The sequence below is a fragment of the Venturia canescens genome, chromosome 2 (assembly GCF_019457755.1).
Source record: "Venturia canescens isolate UGA chromosome 2, ASM1945775v1, whole genome shotgun sequence".
Taxonomy (NCBI): domain Eukaryota; kingdom Metazoa; phylum Arthropoda; class Insecta; order Hymenoptera; family Ichneumonidae; genus Venturia; species Venturia canescens.
In genome coordinates this window covers 31,428,747-31,448,956 of record NC_057422.1, presented here as the reverse complement: position 1 = coordinate 31,448,956, position 20,210 = coordinate 31,428,747, and the positions used below count along the sequence as shown (strand labels likewise).

The 20,210-nt window shown below is 39.1% G+C and overlaps 1 protein-coding gene across 2 annotated transcripts in view; it reads right to left on the bottom strand.

Moving 5' to 3' along the window:
• LOC122406467 (SET and MYND domain-containing protein 4-like) overlaps window positions 1-20,210 on the bottom strand; it is a 1,392,500-nt gene that overhangs the window by 929,175 nt on the left and 443,115 nt on the right. For both annotated transcript variants that reach the window (XM_043411934.1, XM_043411935.1), the window contains exon 4: window positions 3,503-3,624. In XM_043411934.1, the coding sequence (XP_043267869.1) occupies window positions 3,503-3,624 (122 nt within the window). The remainder of the gene's footprint in view (window positions 1-3,502; window positions 3,625-20,210) is intronic.

Below are 20,210 nucleotides of genomic sequence, written 5' to 3'. Positions count from 1 at the left end.
CCATGCTCTTGAGTTCCCAATGGATGAAACATATTAGAAGACAAAGAGAAAAATCACCAAAGTCCAAGAATAAACCTCTATCGAAATATTTTCAGTATAATGTCGACGAAAAATAGGTCTTTTTTCGTGAAAACCAACGTTATACGCCGAAAATTATAAACAATTCATAGATATTTAAACTAAAATCTTATAGTCATCTGAACATAAATAAGGATCTTTTGAGAAAAAAGACGTGATATCAAACCATAAACTTCCCCTAGGGAAAAAAAAGGTTGGGACAAGTACATTGATGGTCCCTCGTTTGCTGATAATTCCACCCATAAAAAAAACTTTAAACAAAATTTTTTTTTAATTGTAAAAAAAAATTATTTCATAAAAAAAAATACAGAACAATTCGAAAAAAATTTTACAAATCTTGAAAAAACGTTATGTTAAAAAAAAACTAATCTGCATCTATTTTTTAAAGTGTCAAAAGAATCAAATAACAAGTAAAAAATAATAAACCGAAAAATCGCGCGTGAAATCATTTTGGAAAGCGATGCCTCATTCTTCTTATGAGATTCGAACAGCTAAATCAACTGAAAAAAATTCCATCTAATTTACGTGCGGCATTAAAATTTATTATATTAATTCGAGGCCAAGTATTTTCTAATGAATTGAAAAAAGTTACCATTTGAATTACGTGCAGCACTAAAATTTATGATATCAATCGGTGGACAAGTATTTTATTAGTAACTCCAAATTTTGACATTATTGAATTGTTCTAAGAAGCTTTCAAATCCAAAAGAATCACATGCAAGCTAGTCATTTCTTACTCTATGGTGGCAGAGACTTATAAGAAAATCGATTCTTCTCAGACTTTCAGGATCCTCTGGTATTATTCACAAAATTCGACGTCGATTGGATCGATACAAATTATGTTTAAATATGTGTTAAAAGTACTTGTCCGGCCCATCACTATTCATTCAATAAAGAATCAATCATAAAAAAACGAAATGGCACGGCAGAATCTCGTTAAAAGTTTGTTGAAATGCGATTCATTATTAATTTTATGTTTTTAATAATAGTATAGGTTAGTTCTTATTCCGAATGGAACTCGTTCGCTGGAAGAATAAGTGGGAAGTAAAAATTGCCCGCATCGAATGTAAACCGCAGAGTTATTTTGGAAGCTTGAACATATACATTATGTACAATTTTTTTCATTTATCGATGCACAATAATATCCCTTCTATATTGCGGAATAATTTGTTTCCGTTTTTTATTAAATTAGTGCAATTAAGTAAAAATTACTTGAAGATAATTCTCTCAATTCCCTCTGCATGAATGCTTGTGATCCATCAGTTCTAGACAAGCTCTGACTTTTATTTGGATAAACAATTTAAACGGAAAGTGATGGGCCGGACAAGTACTTTTAACACATATTTAAACATAATTTGTATCGATCCAATCGACGTCGAATATTGTGAATAATATCAGAAGCTCCTGAAAGTCTGAAAAGAATCGATTTTCTTATAAGTCTTTGCCACCATAGAGTAAGAAATGACTAGCTTGCTTGTGATTTTTTTGGATTTAAAAGCTTCTTAGAACAATTCCATAATGTTGAAATTTGGAGTTACTCATAAATTACTTGTCCTTCGATTGATATCATAAATTTTAGTGCTGCACGTAACTCAAATGGTAACTTTTTTCAATTTATTAGAAAATACTTGGCCTCGAATTGATATAATAAATTTTAATGCTGCACGTAAATTAGATGGAATTTTTTTAAATTGATTTAGCCCTTCGAATCAAATAAGAAGAATGAGGCATCGGTTTCCAAAATGATTTCAAGCGCGATTTTTCGGTTTTTTATTTTTTACTTGTTATCTGATTCTTTTGACACTTTAACAAATAGATACAGATTAGTTTTTTTTACAGATAATGTTTTTTCAAGATTTGTAAAAATTTTTTCGAATTGTTCTGTATTTTTTTTTATAAAATCATTTTTTTGACAATTTAAAAAGAAAATATTTTTAAAGTTTTTTTCATGGATGGAATTATCAGCAAACGAGGGACCATCAATGTACTTGTCCCAACCTTTTTTTTCCTAGGGGAAGTTTATGGTTTGATATCACGTCTTTTTTCTCAAAAGTTCCTTATTTATGTTCAGTTGACTATAGGATTTTAGTTTAAATTTCTATGAATTATTTATGATTTTCGTCTGATAACGTTGGTTTTCACGATTCGTGAATTTTGGTCGACGAATATCCAATTCCTTCAGTACTTGAGACTTTTCTCCTATGAAATCATGAATAATCGAATATTCGTGACTTCCTCTCTGACCAATTCTTAATTCTCCAAGACTTCAAGACTGGAGATTTATAAATATTTTTTTGCCGATCTCTGCTCGGGGGTTTTTCAGGGTCGCTGATTACAAATCTTCAATAAAAATTCTAAAATTAAAGATGGCGAAACCAATATGGCGAACCCAAAATGCAAAAACCGTTCGATGAAATCAAAAGTTGATACTCAGGGGTTTGTGAGGTCGCTCATTACAAACCGGCACGCATAAGATGGGAATTCAACATGTAAAAATCGTTTTATGCCTTTGTGACCTTTTTTTGAGAACTTTGTGTTTTGTAACAATTTTCTAAGCAGTTTCGACCGATATTTTGAACTTTTTTTAGTGTTTCAACATCAGTCGTGTATTTAAGAATAAGAATTAGTCCCCATTTGGGGGTCCAATAGAATTGACGATCTTTTGCACAAAGTTCCGCACCCAGTCAAAACCAGAGAGACGAACGAGGACGTGGACGTGGTTGTCTCCATTTTTTTATTTTTTTTGTTCTTTTTATATTTGTTTTCGTTTTTTTTGTATTTCTTTATCATATTGGCACCGTTTTGTTAATTTTTATCCGCTGTATTGGATCTGACATTTTTAATTTTGAAAGTTTGAGAGTGGAATCGTAATCAACAACCCCGAAAACCCCCGAGTAACAAATATCATGCGGTTTGAATGAATTTTCGCATATTTGGCCGCCATATTGGATCCGCCGTTTTGAATTTTGAAATATCAAGGGTGGAATCGTTATCAGCGACCCCGGAAACCCTCGAGGGTCAAATGTCATGCGATTTGAATGAATTTTCACGATTTTGGCCGCCATATTGGATCCGCGATTTTGGGTTTTGAAATTTTGAGGGTGGATCCGTAATCAGCAACCCCGAAAATCCCAGAGTTCTAAATTTTCAAGGGATAAAAGAAAAATGCGTGACACAAAGGGTTAACTTTTAGTGCATCAATAAATTTCAACTAGCCTCCCCATACTTTTGGCCGGTAGGATTATTGAGAGTTTTTGTTTGTTAACTGCCATCAGCGTAATGGGCTATCTTGAGAAGTTACACAACCTATTTTGTAACAGTTCCACCGGGTCATGTAAAAGATCAAGCTCCTGAAGCTCAGAATAAAAAATAGTTCAGTATTCATTAAATTTGCATTATTTATCATAAATGAATGAATACTTACGAGGCTTGAATTGGTTTTCCAACTGATAAGTCGATTTCGACAGCCCTCGAGGAGATGTTACCGCTTTATTGCACTCTTCGAGAATCCGTTTGCATTCTTCAAGTTTTTCAATTAAGTGCGTTCTGAAAGATATAATGTTGATTTTGCATTAAGTTTTTTTTTTTTACTAATTTCAATGTAAGAATGATTTAGTATTGGTCAGAAGTCGGGTTAAGAGCGTTGTGATGGACTTTCATCAACATCGGAAAAGCGTTGACGGCCCAAAATTAGTAGGTACCATGTGAACGGATAAAATTTTCTTTTTTGAAAAGTCACCGCCTTTCGCATGGACTTTTATATATGTAGTCCAGTCATTTGGGGCTCAAAAAGGGTTTACCTGGAAAGTATTATGGGGGTTTTGAAAGTTGGTCACTTTATAGATTTGGATCTCCTCTTTTCGAAATTTCACTTTGCCACCTCGTATCTCTTCTGCTCGATCTGCCATTTTGAAAAAGTGACGTCTATAATTAATTTCCCGGCATTGTCTCATTTCTGACTCATACTTGTTACGTCCAGAAGGGACGAACGTAATTGAGAAATTTACTTAGTTTTCGCTGCCACCAACCTACACAAAGTGTAGGATTTTTGAAATGTGAAATATTTAGTAGATATTTTGTTTGGTCTAAATGAAATTAAAATAATTGGATAATTATGGTAATAACCGAAATATTGCAATATTGAAGTGATTAAGTAATCGAAATAATTTAAGAGATAACGAAAGGGTGCCTATATGGTCCCGTACGGGCCCCGAAGCAGGAGATTGGGTCGCTCAAATAATTATTAACCGGGAAATCAGATTTATTGACATGGAAATAGAAGGTTTGACGAGAACAGAAATAGATGTGAAAAGTATGCGAAAAGGAAAGATACAAAAAGGTTTACATCACACGAACGGGAACAATTCTCCCGTTCCGCTCCGCACACAATAACCGCGCCTTCGTTTGACGCGCGGTTCACACACACGCACAGAATTAACTTGGTTTTATGAAGAATAACAAATTGAGAAATAAACTTAACAAAAGGGTGCACGCAAAAGTCTGCAAGACTCGGCAAAAGAACGTCCGTGAGGCAAGGGGCAGTGTGTTGCTCACTTCGCGTTTGTTATCGGAGGTTAGGCTTACGGGTCCTCTATGCAGTTTCACCATTTTTCAGGATTTACTAAACCGCCGCGAGTTGCTAACCTACGGAGTTATCCACGTGGACGACCGAGTATCAGTGAAGATCAAACGGAACTAAGGCCCGAGAATATCAGCCACGGCGACGATTGCTCGAAGGCGATCGTCGTGGCGTGACATTCCCGCGCCGTCAGCACTCCGGTCGCACCCAAGGATATTCCTCCTCGGAACCCGGGATCAGGCGATGCTGGGCCAGCGAATTCCAAGGGCCCAACTCGCGACGGCACGAGGCAACGCACAGAGGTCGAGCCAAGATCGCTCTGTTGCCAAGCCCCGCGAGAGCGGCGTCACGTACCGCGGGTGTGCCTTGATGCACGCGGGACGTGACATACTATATATATTGAAACGGCACTCTCTTCTAAATCGTGCAAATATGACGTTTGAACGTCGCGCCCTGCGGGTTCGTACTTAGCCGCTCGACGCGACTCTCCGCTGCTCGGCGTAAAGGCCTTATCAAGAAAAACTCTTTTCTCTCATAATTACTCACATTTTACGTTTCAATAACTCAATCAATTCAATTTTTATGCTAGGTAAGATTAAATTAAACAAAAAAGGTTAAAAATTCAGTGTTAAAGGCAATTGAGAGTGTCCAGAGAAAACTTGTCCAGAAAAGCCCTATTGCGCACTGGATCCAACGGAAATGGCCAGTCACAATCAAGCTATTGGTTCCAGGAGAAATAATGATCAAAACGATCAGAAATTATTAATTTAACAATAATAAAAAGAAAGTTTGATTCATTTAATTTAGAAAAGGCAAAATATGATTTTTGGTGAAAAAAAATTTTTACACAGAGATCATTAAGTTCTCAAAAGCGAGGGAAAACAGCCTCAAGTTTGTCCAATCACGGCCCGAGCGGGAATTGGCGACCCAATCCGAGAATTTAGAGATCAAATTCTGGTTTGAGATTAATTTTTCAGGCGAATCACAATTCGAGTTATTTTTAGAATGAATTACTCCTAGGGAAAAAAAGGTTGGGACAAGTACATTGATGGTCTCTTGTTTTTGGATGACATAGAAAAAAGACTCAGAACCAGGAAAAAAATTCTATAGAAATAATAAACGAAAAATTGAAAAGTTCAAAAAAATTCAACAAAAATAAAAAATAATCGAAAAAAATTCTGTAAAGAAAAATAAAAAATTTTCAAAAAAATTCATAAATATTGGACAAATTGAAAAATGTACTATCCAAGTTACATGCAGTATAAAAATGTATGATATCAATTGGAGGCCAAGTTTTTATTGATAATTTGGAATATTTATCGAACAAATCGGAAACTTTAATTGAAATTCATGATAATTATTTTCAAGAAAAAAGTTAATGAAAAAAAAGTCATAACGGAAGTAGTATGTGGGCCACTATGGCGACCCCCACTCCCATCCCCACTCCTACCCCCACTCCTCGGCCTCCCCTGCCAGCTCGATTTTTTCGAGTGGTGGGGGTAGGTGATGGAGGTGGGGGTGGGTGTGGAGGTGGGGTGTGTGGAGCCGTCATAGCAGCCCGCATGATTTTTTTTTATCATTTTATTGCTTTTACATACAATTTGAAGATACATGAAATGTTTATAAATTATAAGTATGATTATGAATATGTATTAAGAATATTGGTAACAATATGATTAAAATGGTTGGTCATGAGATCGTCAATTAAAGACGCTTTAGATGTAGCAGACAGACCGCAATTAGCATCTGACATGGCTAATTTCTGGCTGATTTTTTCCCGTATTGTTAAACGCCTTCTCTTAATTTTCCGTCGTAAACGCTGCTTAGAGATTTTTGGGATTTCCATCGCAATAGTTTTAATCAATGTGTCCCGACATATTTTAACATCATTTCCGATGCCCATAAGCCATGATCTGTGCGTGTTAATACTATGACTTACTGCTCGTAAACTAGAGAACTCGGCCTCCGTAAGCTGGACTTGAAACAGGTTGTTACGCCATACAGTTTCTACGTCATGATTTGTTTCGTTTTGAATAATAATTACGGGTTGGTTAGCATGTTCCTCAAACTTCAATAAATAACGAACACCTTTCATGACGGTGTGCTGTGACGGTGTAGTGTAACGTAACGCTCTTGCCGACCTGGCCTGAACGCCGCCACGCGTCGGTTCGAGCTACCTTAATTTTAAAAGGAGCAGGTATGAAAGAAACGTGAGAACGCGGAATTTTGATTTTGAAAAATTTAACAATTCCGATTTATTCAATTTTGATTGATTTCACAGGATAAATTCGTTTTTGATTTGTTGTCGTGAAATATTCGCGATCGCGCTCGCTGATTGGGAGAAATTTTGTTTCACTCGCCGTTTCGAATTTGAACAATTTTTAATTTACGCATTTTTCGCTTATAAAAAAGAAGAAAGTTTCTAAAATTCAAAAGTGTTTTGATTTTATACAATAAAAGAAATTATTATAGGTTTGACGCGATATAACCTCTAATTCGTACCGCGGCCTTTTTAATTATTTAAAATTTACAAGATTTACAAACTTTACAGAAATTTCGGGTTTGTTTGACTCGGACTCGATTTATTTCAACCTTGAATTTAAAAAGAGAATTTTACAGAATTTACAAATGTACAAGAAAAATCATCCCTGATTATAGCAGGCAAAAAGAAATAAAAATTGGTTAAGTTAAGGAACAAACCCCAGGCTCTGGGATTGAAACGTCACCGAATCGCTCCGAGATCCTGAGCATCTGCAAGGTTAGGTTATTTACCGTCCACGGGCTCTGGGATTGAAACGTCACCGAATCGCTCCGAGATCCCGTGCAACGGAAATTTGGAAAGTTTAGAGGTTAGGTGCGGACCCTGGACTCTGGGATTGAAACGTCGCCGAATCGCTCCGAGATTCCAGGCATCCAGGAAAAATTTAGGATAATAGGTTAGGTTGCTTGCCAAAATCAGAATGTTTGAGGTCAGCCTTTTTGTTCCGAGTCAGAATTTTGAGGAAGGACTGCCTCCCGAATGAGTCGCGCAGCGCTTCTTATACCCGTGTCCCCACCATAAAATTCTCGAGCGCCGAGAATCTCCGTTTTCGCTCGGTTCTGCGCATCAACTTGTTACGCCCTCTCCGATTGGCCCGTTGCCATGATTCGCGATCGCCCGTTGGTCGAGCGGGCTAGCATACGATGCGCAGACTACCGCTTTTTATGATTTTCAGCTTATTGCGATTTTCAACAACAAAAACTTCAATTTGATCCGTTATTATTTAATTTTCTTCATTTTTTAACATTGTTAGTTGTTTTAATATGATTCGAATAATTACAATTACTAAAAGTCACGTACGCGTCCTATAGCCCATCAACGCTCCACCCGCGCATGCGTCATAAACACGCGTCTTGTTTTATTTGAATTGATACCAATTTTTTAAAAGAAATTATCTTTTTATTATTTTCCTTCGATCCGTTATAATTTTCCGCTTCATTTGAGTCTAGTTACAATATTTTATGAAATCGCGTTGAATTTTAATTAACAAAACAAAAAAATATAGTAGTTCAAGTTTTTAATACGCGGCGCCGCTAGTGTCGCGCTCCGCCGCTTGTATCGGGCCTTTGTATTGCCCTCTAGTACGGCCGCCGCCGGCCAGCAGTGACGCGGCTTCCCGGTCGTTGTACGCGCTCGGTCAAAACATCGCGCCGCGTCGCGATGTTTTTGGAGGTTAGGTTGGGGTTCGAGTGTTACGTCACAGTAGATGATCTTTTTTCTAATTGAAAACCTGCATGGTCCTCTTCGCCCTCAGACCATTCTTCTTTTTTTCCGTTATGTAGCGACGATAGAACGCAGCTACTGTAGGCCGGTAATACTGTTTTTCTATTTTTTCTAAAAAACCGAGAAATAATCATAAAGTGCTCTTCAAAATCAACCCACGCAGCAGGACCCAGCACAATCCAGCCACTGTTGTCACAAGTAATATGTATTACTATTTTCGGATCACTATTGTTATGAGCGTCCAAGCCAACCCATACACATTTCGACGCCTCCGTATTTAAGGGGTATAATGCTGATAATAATGACAGCCTCGGTTTCAAACCTGATGACCGTAATCTCTTCTTCTTCTTTTCATTTATCTTCCCGTTCAGATCCATGATATTTCTCGTAATAACAACGGTCAAAGTCAATTCTGGGCCGGCTTGAACTCGATACTATGGTATGGACCACCGTGATAGCGTATAAGCAAAGCACCGTCACGCGCACATTTCACCATTTGTTTGAAAAACTCTTCGTCTTCATCAAATGCTTTTGTAAAACGAGCTGGTAAATAACATGTGAATTCGTTTTTCACATCGATCATATAATTTACACCATGCGCTGTATTAACTCGTCGAATATCCGAAAGGCGGTAGTCTTGATCGGTAGACAGTGCAGATAATTTTTTCACGTCCAAGGAGGCACGAATGAGACTGATTTTGTTGATGCGTGAAAAGTCCATCGCTGATTTTTAAGCTTGTTAGTTCACGTGATAAAAAATTTAATTCCGCTCTGTGCCGTATGATATTTTTGATATGGGCGATATCTTTTATGAGGCGATTCACACGTAATTTCAGCTCGCGTCGTTTTTTATGCATACGATCTGAATAGACTATTTTTCCGGTTTTTTGGTCCGGTGTCTTCGTATCGTACTACGGTACAAGATAGATGCGCTCCTTGCTGCGAATCATTTATATACGGACAGCCCCCCTCTTAAGAGCGAATATTCCTCCACCAACCCACCACAGATAGATCATATTATTTGCAAAGCATGCAAAATTATGAAATACGAGACACCCGCAAAAAGCGCGAGCGTGAACAACAGTTTTGAATGCAGTATACCTTTTTTTCTTCAAACTGATCACGGTTATTAAAACTTCTAATCTTATTAGAAACAGAATCAACCATCGCGCTTTTATCACAGCGGCCAATAAAGTCTTTGTAATAATTATGCACTATTCGGTCATTGCGCGACAAGTCGCTTGAAAATATGCTTCTGAACTTATCAATACCGAACCCAGAACACATATAATGAAGAAACATAATGCAATACTGTCCGCAACATTGTGAATCCGCACTCTGAAGTTGAGAAGTGTTGCATCTGAAGATTCTACAGTTCCTTCGGAGGCTGCTGAGATGCTGCGGGATGATCGGGGGCAATCCGTAGCTATCGAAGAACCAACCGACTCCATCTCGATTGACGTAGAAACCGACCCAGTGGGTACCTGGTTGTTTGATACACGGTGTACTTTGAACAGCTCTTCACTCCAATTACCCTTGTAGCCTTTTGCAAAGGCTGCCTTCGCGCTACTGATACGTACAGTATCACCTACGCTGTATTTAGGAGCCCCTTGACTGCAGTGCTTTTTATACCGATGCATGAGATTCGCACGAGCTCTAGCAGCTGTGTGAAACGTTACAGAAACTGGTGCCATTTTTATACCACTATGTAACGCATGATTATACGCGTGGATAATATTTTGTAAAACATCAATGTATCGTTTTTCCCTGCTAAAAGTAAAATAGCGCCACATTCTTTCTTTAAGTGTGCGGTTGAAGCGCTCAACGATCGCGGCTTTAATATCAGGGTTCCTCACCGTACGAAACCGAATGTTTTTACGCTTCAAAAGAGTTTGAAATGCATTACCCATAAATTCTTTACCTCTATCCGATTGTAAACAAATTGGTGATCTACATGTATTACGTTTGTGAAGTACACGGGGAAAAGCTTTTGCTACAGATTCGGTTTTCTTATCGAATAGCGGTTCTACCCAGACGTATTTACTTAAAACATCTATAACCACAAGAAGATACACATAGCCATCGTTGTAATTTGTAATTGAGCGAAGATCTACGAGATCCACCTCCCACACATCGTCTACGTTTCGCACATTATAACACCTACGCGGGAAACGATGCCTCACCACTTTATGCTTCGTGTAAGCATCCTGGGCTTCAAGCCAGTGCAACACTTTTTCACGAGGAATTTTTTTCTTCTTTCCTTCCTGTAATAATCTTCTTGCACCTGAAAAGGATGCTTCATGGCTAGTGTTATAGTAAACGCGTTTCAGCATCTTTCAGCTTATAATTTAATTTTTACCCAGTTTATGCGTTTTCTTTTACACTGATAACCAGAACCGTTTTGCGTACTTTGAACTGACCTATTGCTCTCGTTACCGCTGTAAAATTCAGAATGATCTTCTTCCTCTTCAACATCTTCTCTACTACTATCGCGACTCGGTCCTGCTTGTAATGTAGGGCTTCTGAGTGTTGAATTAGCTGTTGACGCTGCCCACAGCTCCTCATTACCAATGAACTCACGCGGCGTTTTTACAGATCTTAAAAACTGCGCAAATGTTTTACGGCCGACAGGTTTAGAGGTTTTTCGTGCTCGCATTGCGTCGTTGATCAGATCAACTATGTTTGAATCCTTCAGAGGTTTATCACGTATAGAAACAACACCCTCAGTATCCCAGGAAAAAAGGGACAAAGGTGTATTGTGCAAGCGACGTAATAAAAGTTTTGCTTTGTTACGAAATTTTCGTGGGACACTTTCGATTATAAGGGAGTTGTTCAAGCTTTCCCGGTTCATTTTTTTCTCCATGTTCTCCAGGTTCTTGTCATTCTTCTTATCGTTCTGACCCGTTTTTTCTTTCTCTTTTAAATCTGTGATACCCTGCAGAGCTCTCTCACTAGTTGCAAAATGCAGGTAACGTTGTAGCACAGCCAGATAAGCACGCCATTTCTCCCGTGGGTCTTCGTACGATTCGTCTTGTAAAATTTTACTCATCTCAGCATCTAATCTAGCTAATGTTGCTTCAATAGTTTTGCCGATTAGCGAACCATGATGACACTCCTTAGAATCATTTTCATTATTATTAGGAATGAAACGATGCTTGTTATCTTTTTGTAGGGCTAAATGCGATAAGCTCTCTTCGGGAACGAGAATCATTTTTCGAGCATGTTCCATTATCAGCGGTTACCTATGATATTAGACAAAAAACTACCCAATATCGGGGCTAATAAAAGGGGTAAAAAGCCGCCACTTTGAACGACAATTTTTTTTTTACTTTTCCAACAACCTTTCCGTACAGCTAATTTACGTATTAAAGGTGCATATCTTCTGAGTTTTTTTCTCTGACTGTTTTTGAGCGGTACATTACCTTTTAGTATATTCAAAGCACACTCACATATACAACGTGTTATACGTGTGTCGGCCTTACGCAAAAGAGCCCGGCGTTGCTCTGTGTTCAAATGCGGCAAAGCATGCAAAATAGTAAAATACTTTTTGCAAAAAGGTGATCCGCGACCCTCCATCACAATCGTATAACTGGTAGCTCGCCTGTTGTGTTACAGGTTTTAATCTTTTTCCGTGGTACGTAAACGTAATGGTATTGATCATCAGGAAAAATATTTGTACGGAACCTGCAGTTTTCAGGTGTTGATTGCTTCAAGTCCAGCAACAGATAACCGTGCGGCTTAGCTGTAGCATCGTAATATACCTCTTGCAAAAAGCGAGGATTTTCAGAACAAACCTGACGAGCCAAATGTTGTATTTGGGCACGATCACGAGGGTTTTTAAATATAACTATGTAATTAGCGTTAAGAGATATATCACGCTGCCCGCGACCCTGATGGAATAAGTTTTGTGTTAAAAAAACAACACTTAAATTTTTATGGTGGCTCCCCTTTGTGAATAGATCAACTACACTGTTATTCGACGCCTCGCGCATTAAATCGTCAATAATTATGAGCTTCGCACGCACATCATTAGCGTAATCTGAAGACTGCGGTAACCCCTCACGAAACTCAATCGTATCATATTCTGTATAAGCCATCTGCCACTCAGAATAATAGAAAATAATTCTTTCGAATGGCACGCTACTCATACACGTTATAAATTTAAGAAATTTTTTAACGAAATATGTTTTACCGCAGCCTGTAGGTCCAGAGATTACCGATGTCCAGGGGTGTGACCACCGTGTGTCCAACATTATGAATGAGTAAAATGCTGTACGCTTACTTATAAATAAGCGAGGGGGGTTTTTTTTTTATCAGGTGGTAATGCAGACGCCTCACAAAGGAATGAATCAAAAACAGAAAAGTAATTATTTTATTTTCTCATTCAGTTTTATTATTTCATAGGCCCCTACGTATAAAAATTACCTACAAACAATAGCCATAAGGAAGCGACCCGTATTCACCATCACGCCGGCGTTTCACGCTCGCTGGTTTACATTTTTTAGTTTCCGTACGCGTTATCACGTGGTGAAAAGCTGTGCGTTTTATAGCATCATATTGTAATAAAACAGGCTCTTCTCTTTCCCCCACAATAAAAGAACGTATTGATTTATAGTTAATTAGTGCGTTATTACTAAAATTAAGTGTTATACCTTTGACCTTACAAACTTCTGTTTCTGACCCGTTAGGATTGTGAACAACGAAAGCATAAAATTTAGGACCGCCAGAAACGAAACTCTTTATGTAACAACCCTTGCCATAGCAAATCAACTCATCGGTCAAATCCCCTAACATTTGACCCGTTGGTGGTTCGAATTCGTCAGGACAGTTTTTCGTCACATATATAACCGAATCAGTATCACAGTACAGTGCTCTTTTATCAAGCAACTCAAGATAGCTGTAGAGCTTCAAGCGAGCTTGAGCGGTAGTATAAGCAGCTATCACGCTGCTCGCTATACCCGATGGTTCGATCGTATCATTAGTTTTAACGTGATTAACGTATAATATATCATTATTTACAGGCAGAATACCTGTAATTATGGTTTCAGGGCTTGTCAACATTTCCATTAATTTTTTTCTCGTTGAAACAATGGTCGTTTGGGGTAGATTTTCACGCTGACCGAACTTACCCCAAAATGAATTTAAACACAGCTTAGCAACGGATCTTAAACCAGGGTTTTTTTCAAAAAGGTATTAATATAGTCCGTAAAATGGCCGCCTTCCTGTGTATCACGGTTCAATTGCGTTACCTCATACTGCCATATCTCGCTCACGCTCATTATGATGTAGCCTACGGAGATAGCTTTCTGTAATTCATCAACTACCCAGGTACCTTCAAACACCCTATCATCTGTATCATCATGCATACAATCGTTTTGGTTCATAATTTCATAGCAAGTGCGACACAATGCGAATAGTAGACGCTTATGCATGCGTACTGGTAAAACAGGGTGATAAAGATTCCTCGGTGGTAGTACAGTGCATTTCACGATACCCTCAACTCTAGAGAGATCTGTATTATGCGGTCCCGTCAGAACCTTACACTCATCGCCGACATATACTTTTGGATGCCCTACAGGGTACTTTCCAAATTTACAAATATACGGGTAAAGGGAGCAGACGTCAACATAACGTATTTGCTCCATATCGTTTGCGTCATATAGTGTTACCATATTCTCTGTACGGCCACCAAAAAAAGCATCGCGGGGGTCTAGGGGGTCTGTTCTAACCAAAGGGTGGTTACATAGAAAAGAGCTCATTCGCGTGTTTTCTTTTATCATTTGATCATACTCGCATTCCCAAATTTCTTTCAAGTTATGATTACCCGAAAGGATTCGATTACGTATGATGACTGTTTTCTCAAAGCGTTCATGCATAGACAAACCATCGCTTTGTTTCAGATCTCTGTTTGTGGGGTAACAGCGCAAACAACCGTGCCAATAACATCCATGAAACTGTAACACATGTGATATACCGTTAGTTTCGTAATACCCATCAACTAATAAGTTTTGAGGTAGTTTAAATTCACGACCTCTACACGCGTGTACTATAGGGTGTCCGAGAACATGCTCCATCCAAACTAGCCATGCAATTGCTTTTTTTGACTGATTATGAGCCCATCTATAACCGCCTGTTGGTATAATACCTATCGTGTTATCTTTCAAAAAGTTTTTACGATAAATACGAAAACAAGCTGATGCTATCGTTGTACTTTCATCAAAAGGGCACACACGGCCGCTCGTCATAAACATATCACGAAAAACCATACAAGCGCGTCTCAGTATCGTTACATCGTCCCGACAATAGTTAACTATTTCCTTTGCAAAGTCAAAAATATAGCCGTTTTCTTTTGATTGCCGATACCACGTCATAAGCTTTTCGCGGTCGTTCTTACTCATCGTTTCAGGCGAATAGTAATCTATAGTTGGTAATTCACCAACATAATTCTGATTTTCGGGTTTGTTAAATAAATGAGGGAATATACCTTTTGCTATTGGTCCTGTAAGGCCGAAAGCTTTCGGTAAAGCACTCAGCGGCATGTGAAAGTAGTTTAAGCTGTCGAGAAATACAAGTTTTTCAAGGCGCATAGAAATTATTTTGGTGCCATTCATTATTAAAGAGGGCAGTTGTGTTTTTTTTTCTTTAATTAGATATCGCAAAATAAACTGTGCGTCAAAACCACCGGCGTTGTGTGCTATACAAATAGTGCGCGAAAAACCTTTGACTTTTTGCATTGCTAGGTTGACTAACGAGCCTACAGGGTTATACCGAAAGATAAATTCGCGTTGCCCGCAATATACACAGGGCTCCGAAATATTATTGTTACTACTGCAAAATGCACAGACACGCTGTGCTACACATAAATTAGGAACATGCAAACGTGTAGATTCAGCACCACGTACAGGAGTGCATTGCTGTGTTTCGAAATCATAAAAAATGAAAAGTACTTTTCCTTGTTTTTCAAATAAGTGTACAGGTCTCATGAAACAAAGATGATTGTCTACCTGCACGCTTCTACATGTCTTGCAAAAAGCTGTTCCACATAAATGCTTCTTTTTTTCCGCCGGTCTTACAGTTTTGAAGCACACGGTACAACGCTTGACCGTAGCGCAAACACTGGTTTTAGCTTTTTTTTTTCCCGGGCAAGATAACTGAAACGTGATTATTAAAGCAGGCTATACCATAAAATTCTCGTTCACAATCATTGCATTCTATAATGTTATTTGAAGCAGTATCACACGGAGGCGTAGTGAAGCAACGAGGGCATTTTTTTTTTTTACATCGGTGATCAAGACGTCTGCACTGAGCGTTACAAGATGAGCAGAAATCTCTGCACCCCACAGCCCCTCTAAGATTCAGGATCGGTTGAAAATGATTCGATCTTTCATAATACAAAATATTCAATGTGTGCCGAATGGTACCCCGCAACTCTAAAACCTGATGTGTACCATCGAATAAAGGTTCTGCGCGCCGACCCAGGGTCAAAAATTCGTAAACAATGATTGCAACACTGTCTTGAGCCAGATAATTTTGATAACGAGTGATTTCATATACGCCGGCGCCACGTAACGGAATAGTAATACCTGCTGCGTTAGTCAGTTCCGTTGCCTCTAACAGCTGCATAGAGCCACTAAGCTGTCTTATTTTTTGCCATTTAGTGTGTAAAGCACCGGTGCGTATTTCACCCCGTTCAGCATACGCAAGAGCCGTTACTAATGATCGTGGTAAACACAGGTTATCATTATTTCTAATTGTCAGAATGGATTTTTTAGCAACATCCTCATGGGTTAGCCCTTTTCTACCCGACCCTTCAACACCTTTGACAATACATGTTTTAATTTCAAATTTTTCAATAATATCGAGTGATGCCGCGCTTTGAGCTATACTAGTTATCAGGTCCCATATATCAGCGAACGTACAATCCCGCACAGGTCTGAAGGATAACCACGCAGATCCCTGCGGTAAACTATCTGATGAAAACGACATCCCCACGAAATCTTCACCGTTGCAGGAACCTGTTATGAACGTTAAAAGATCGCGAAACGCTCCTTCTAACCAGTGTAATACGTTACACCCTGGTGGTGGCGGTACAATCCGTGCTATTATTTCCTTGCCTCGTACTTTGAATCGCTTAAAATAACGTCTTGAATCAGCCAGAAGTTCAATACGTATACCGGGTGGCCGTACATCACCAAAAGCATCGTCTTGATGCGCACCACCGCCTGTTTGTATTTCTGAAAAAAGAACATATATTAAAAACTGTAACAGGCCAATACTCTTAACGGTTTCTCTTGTCAGTCTTTGTTATTATATTACAAATACCTACGGTCAATAGCATGATTAGTAATATTAGATCCAGAAGGCATCAAATTAAAGTCTCGCTTGTGTCACAACCTGTTATGTAAAAAAGGCAACCTTATTTCTCTGTTGAATCTGTTCATAAAAATTAATATTTACCAGTATTGTTAGAAGAGGACGCATTGCTGTGCAAATTATTATCAACTGCAAGCTGTTCAAGCAACGCTTCAGCACACAAACGGGTTTCTCGTTCTTCTTCTTCGGTTTGTTGTGTGAGATCAACTTCTATAGGATACACCCAAGCCTGATTTTCACGGTGATCAAAATACACATCTCTTATATTGTTTTCGAACTGCGTTGTTTGGGCCTGTTCGTTATCAGCAGCGTTAAGAGTGTGCAAACCCTCACCTCCACAGTCAGCTGTTATTTTGATCATGTATTAGTTATTATTAAAGCAGTGATTAAAATATTGGTGTTATCGGTACTTACAAGCAACATCGTCGTTGGCTGTTCTAGGAAGCGCAGCTGAAAAGTCCGATAAGTAATCAATAATACGATTCACAATTGCCGTCTTTTCCTCAATATGTCCGCTAGGCATACGTATTACAGAGTGATTGCTCTCATCAGAAATCTCCGAATAATCAAGGTCAATGATAGGCCGTCTTGTTTCTTTTTCTATGTTGCTCGATGTACTGGTGCTCGGTTCTACTACTTCCGGTTGTGCCCGTAAAACCTCTTCTTCCGCAATCAGGGCGCTTTGAATAAGAGCCTCTTCTTGGTCACGTGAGGCGTTGAAGAAACACCTATAATCTTTAACGATTCAAATTACTCATTGAGCTTCACCGTGATACACAACGCAGTGTGCTTTAAGCACTTACTTCTGTACTCCTGAACGAGGTCTTTGACGGCCGGTAAACTTTCGTGATTTCGGCGCACAAGCTCATTGTACACGCACTCTAGTACACAATACCCCTTAAAAAAACCTCTGTTGTAAGCCGTTATTATACCGCGTAGAGGCATCCACCATATAACATATTTTAAGCGTGTAATTAAGCACTTTTTCCGAAGATGATATAAATCGTTACGCCATCGTTCATCAACACGGCGCCTAAGTTGACTACTACAGCATATAGCCAAACGCAAGAGCTTCAAAATGCATGTACGAATAAGGACTGCATCTGTCATCGTGGTTTAGCAGTGAAATTATTTATCGCGACACGGTTGAACGAAGACTGGCTCTCCGCCCGTTTTTACCGCTCGCTCATTTTTTACCTATCTCTCTGCTTATGTGTGTATGTGCTCTTATATGCTTATTCAAGGGTACATACTTAATAGCAAAAATGTTTTCTTTTCCGTGAGAGGATTCATTTCTGCAGACACAACGAATACATCTCTTTTTTCATTAAACTAAGGTTGCGTTTACATTTTGCGCGGATCTCTTTTTCAGTAAGCTAGGCCTGCCTTATATTATCAGCAGCTAATCGCGCAAAGCGCAGAGCAAAAACGCTGCCTCTTTTACACTTTCTTTTCTAAAATACATAGAGGTGGGCTTGCAGAATCTGCAGAATCTACTATATGAAAGAGAGGCGCTGCATGCACCGTACCGATAGTTCTTCTGTATTTCTTTCTCCCTCCCGCTTATCGGTATGTAAGGGTGCAGCCTTTGTTATAACTCTGCCTTTATCACCATCGCTGGCTCCGCTGTATTTCTTGCTCGCTCCCTCTCACAGGTATATGCGTATGCAGAATTTACTATAGGAAAGAGAGACTCTGTATGTATCGCACCGATGACTCTTCTGTATTTCTTTCTCCCTCCCACTCATCGGTATATAAAAGCACAACCTCTCTGTCTTTATCATATGCACCAACGTGTAAGAGTGGAAAAGAGATACGACGGCATCGTTGGCGTGATAGAGACAGGGTTATTTTCCTCTCAAACAACAAAACGTCATGCTGGGGACGTATATCTCGCGAGACGCTGGCGGCTGTAACTTGAGCATTAAGAGCTGAGCGCAGGAAAGAGACGGTGGGAGAAAGAAAGAGAAAGGAGTATTGATAATCGTATAGATGTGCTTCCTTTTTATTCCTGTTTTTTCAAATATCTCGAGAACGGTGCGAGATACGCGAAAACCGAGAAAATTTTGGGGGGTTTTCTAAAGGGGGAACCAAAGAGGCCCAGTGGTTCGAATGGCCTAACAGTTTTTCAAAATTCTCTTTTTTTTTTTTTTTTAAAATATCTCGAAAACGGTGCGGGGTATGGAAAATACAGACGGGCCTTCTGAAACGCAGCGTTTTGAAAAATCATTTGAGCCGACAATTTATTTCAGCAGAGTCTTTAAGATGTTCGACATTTTTGTTGTTTTATACATATATTGAGCCAATCTCAAAACACCCGAAAAGAGAGAATTTTGAAAAAGTTGTTAGGCCATTCGAACCACCGGGCCTCTTTGGTTCCTCTTTAGAAAGCACCACAAAATTTTCTCAATTTTCGCGTATCTTGCACTGTTCTCGAGATATTTGAAAAACAGGAATAAGAAGGAAGCACATCTATATGGTTATCAATACTCCTTTCTCTTTCTTTCTCTCACTGTCTCTTTCCACGTGAGTTCTTCTTCCAATGCCCCGTGCCGGTGCTAGGGTTACACGAGCCAGCATCTCGCGAGATATACTTCTCCTGGCGCCTTATTGCCGGCGCATAACCAAAACACTGAGTTTTCGCTACCGCGTGGTATATATTACTCGAAGCTCGTGGCTTGGATCAGCTGCTTTTGTAATGAAGCTCTTTTGATCAGAGCTCCTCGACAAAAATGTCGAACGCCCTAAAGAGAGCGTTTTGAAAAATTTTTATACCATTCTCTTAAATTTTCTCAATTTTCACGTATCTTGCACCGTTCTCGAGATATTTGAAAAACAAGAATAAGAAGGAAGTACATCTATACGGTTATCAATACTCCTTTCTCTTTCTTTCTCTCACTGTCTCTTTCCACGTGCGTTCTTCCTATGGTCCGTGCTGGTGCTAGGGTTACACTCGCGAGATATACTTCTCCTGACGCCTTATTGCCGGCGCATAACCAAAACATTGAGTTTGCTACTGCAGGGTATATATTACTCGAAGCTCGCGGCTTGGATCAGCTGTTTTTGTAATGAAGCTCTTTTGACCAGGGCTCCTCATCGAGGAGCGAGAGCCTACTATAAAGAGTATATTACATACTGCTCGTGATAGATCTTCTACATACAATACACTCTCAATGTGAAGAAAGGTGTGAAATTATCACCCTCCACTTAACCTCTGAGCTCATCATCAAGGAAGACCCTCCGTATTCCCCTCCCCCTCGCTTTGCCCGTGGTTTATTCGAGACAATCTTTTAAGCACTCATCAAGTCAGTCTCAAAAGAACGCTCGTACTAATTACACCTCCCCGAGTTTTTCGCTATTATTATTATTATTTACAAATCTCTGTGCCATGTACCCGCGTTATTCAGATTTTTTGTT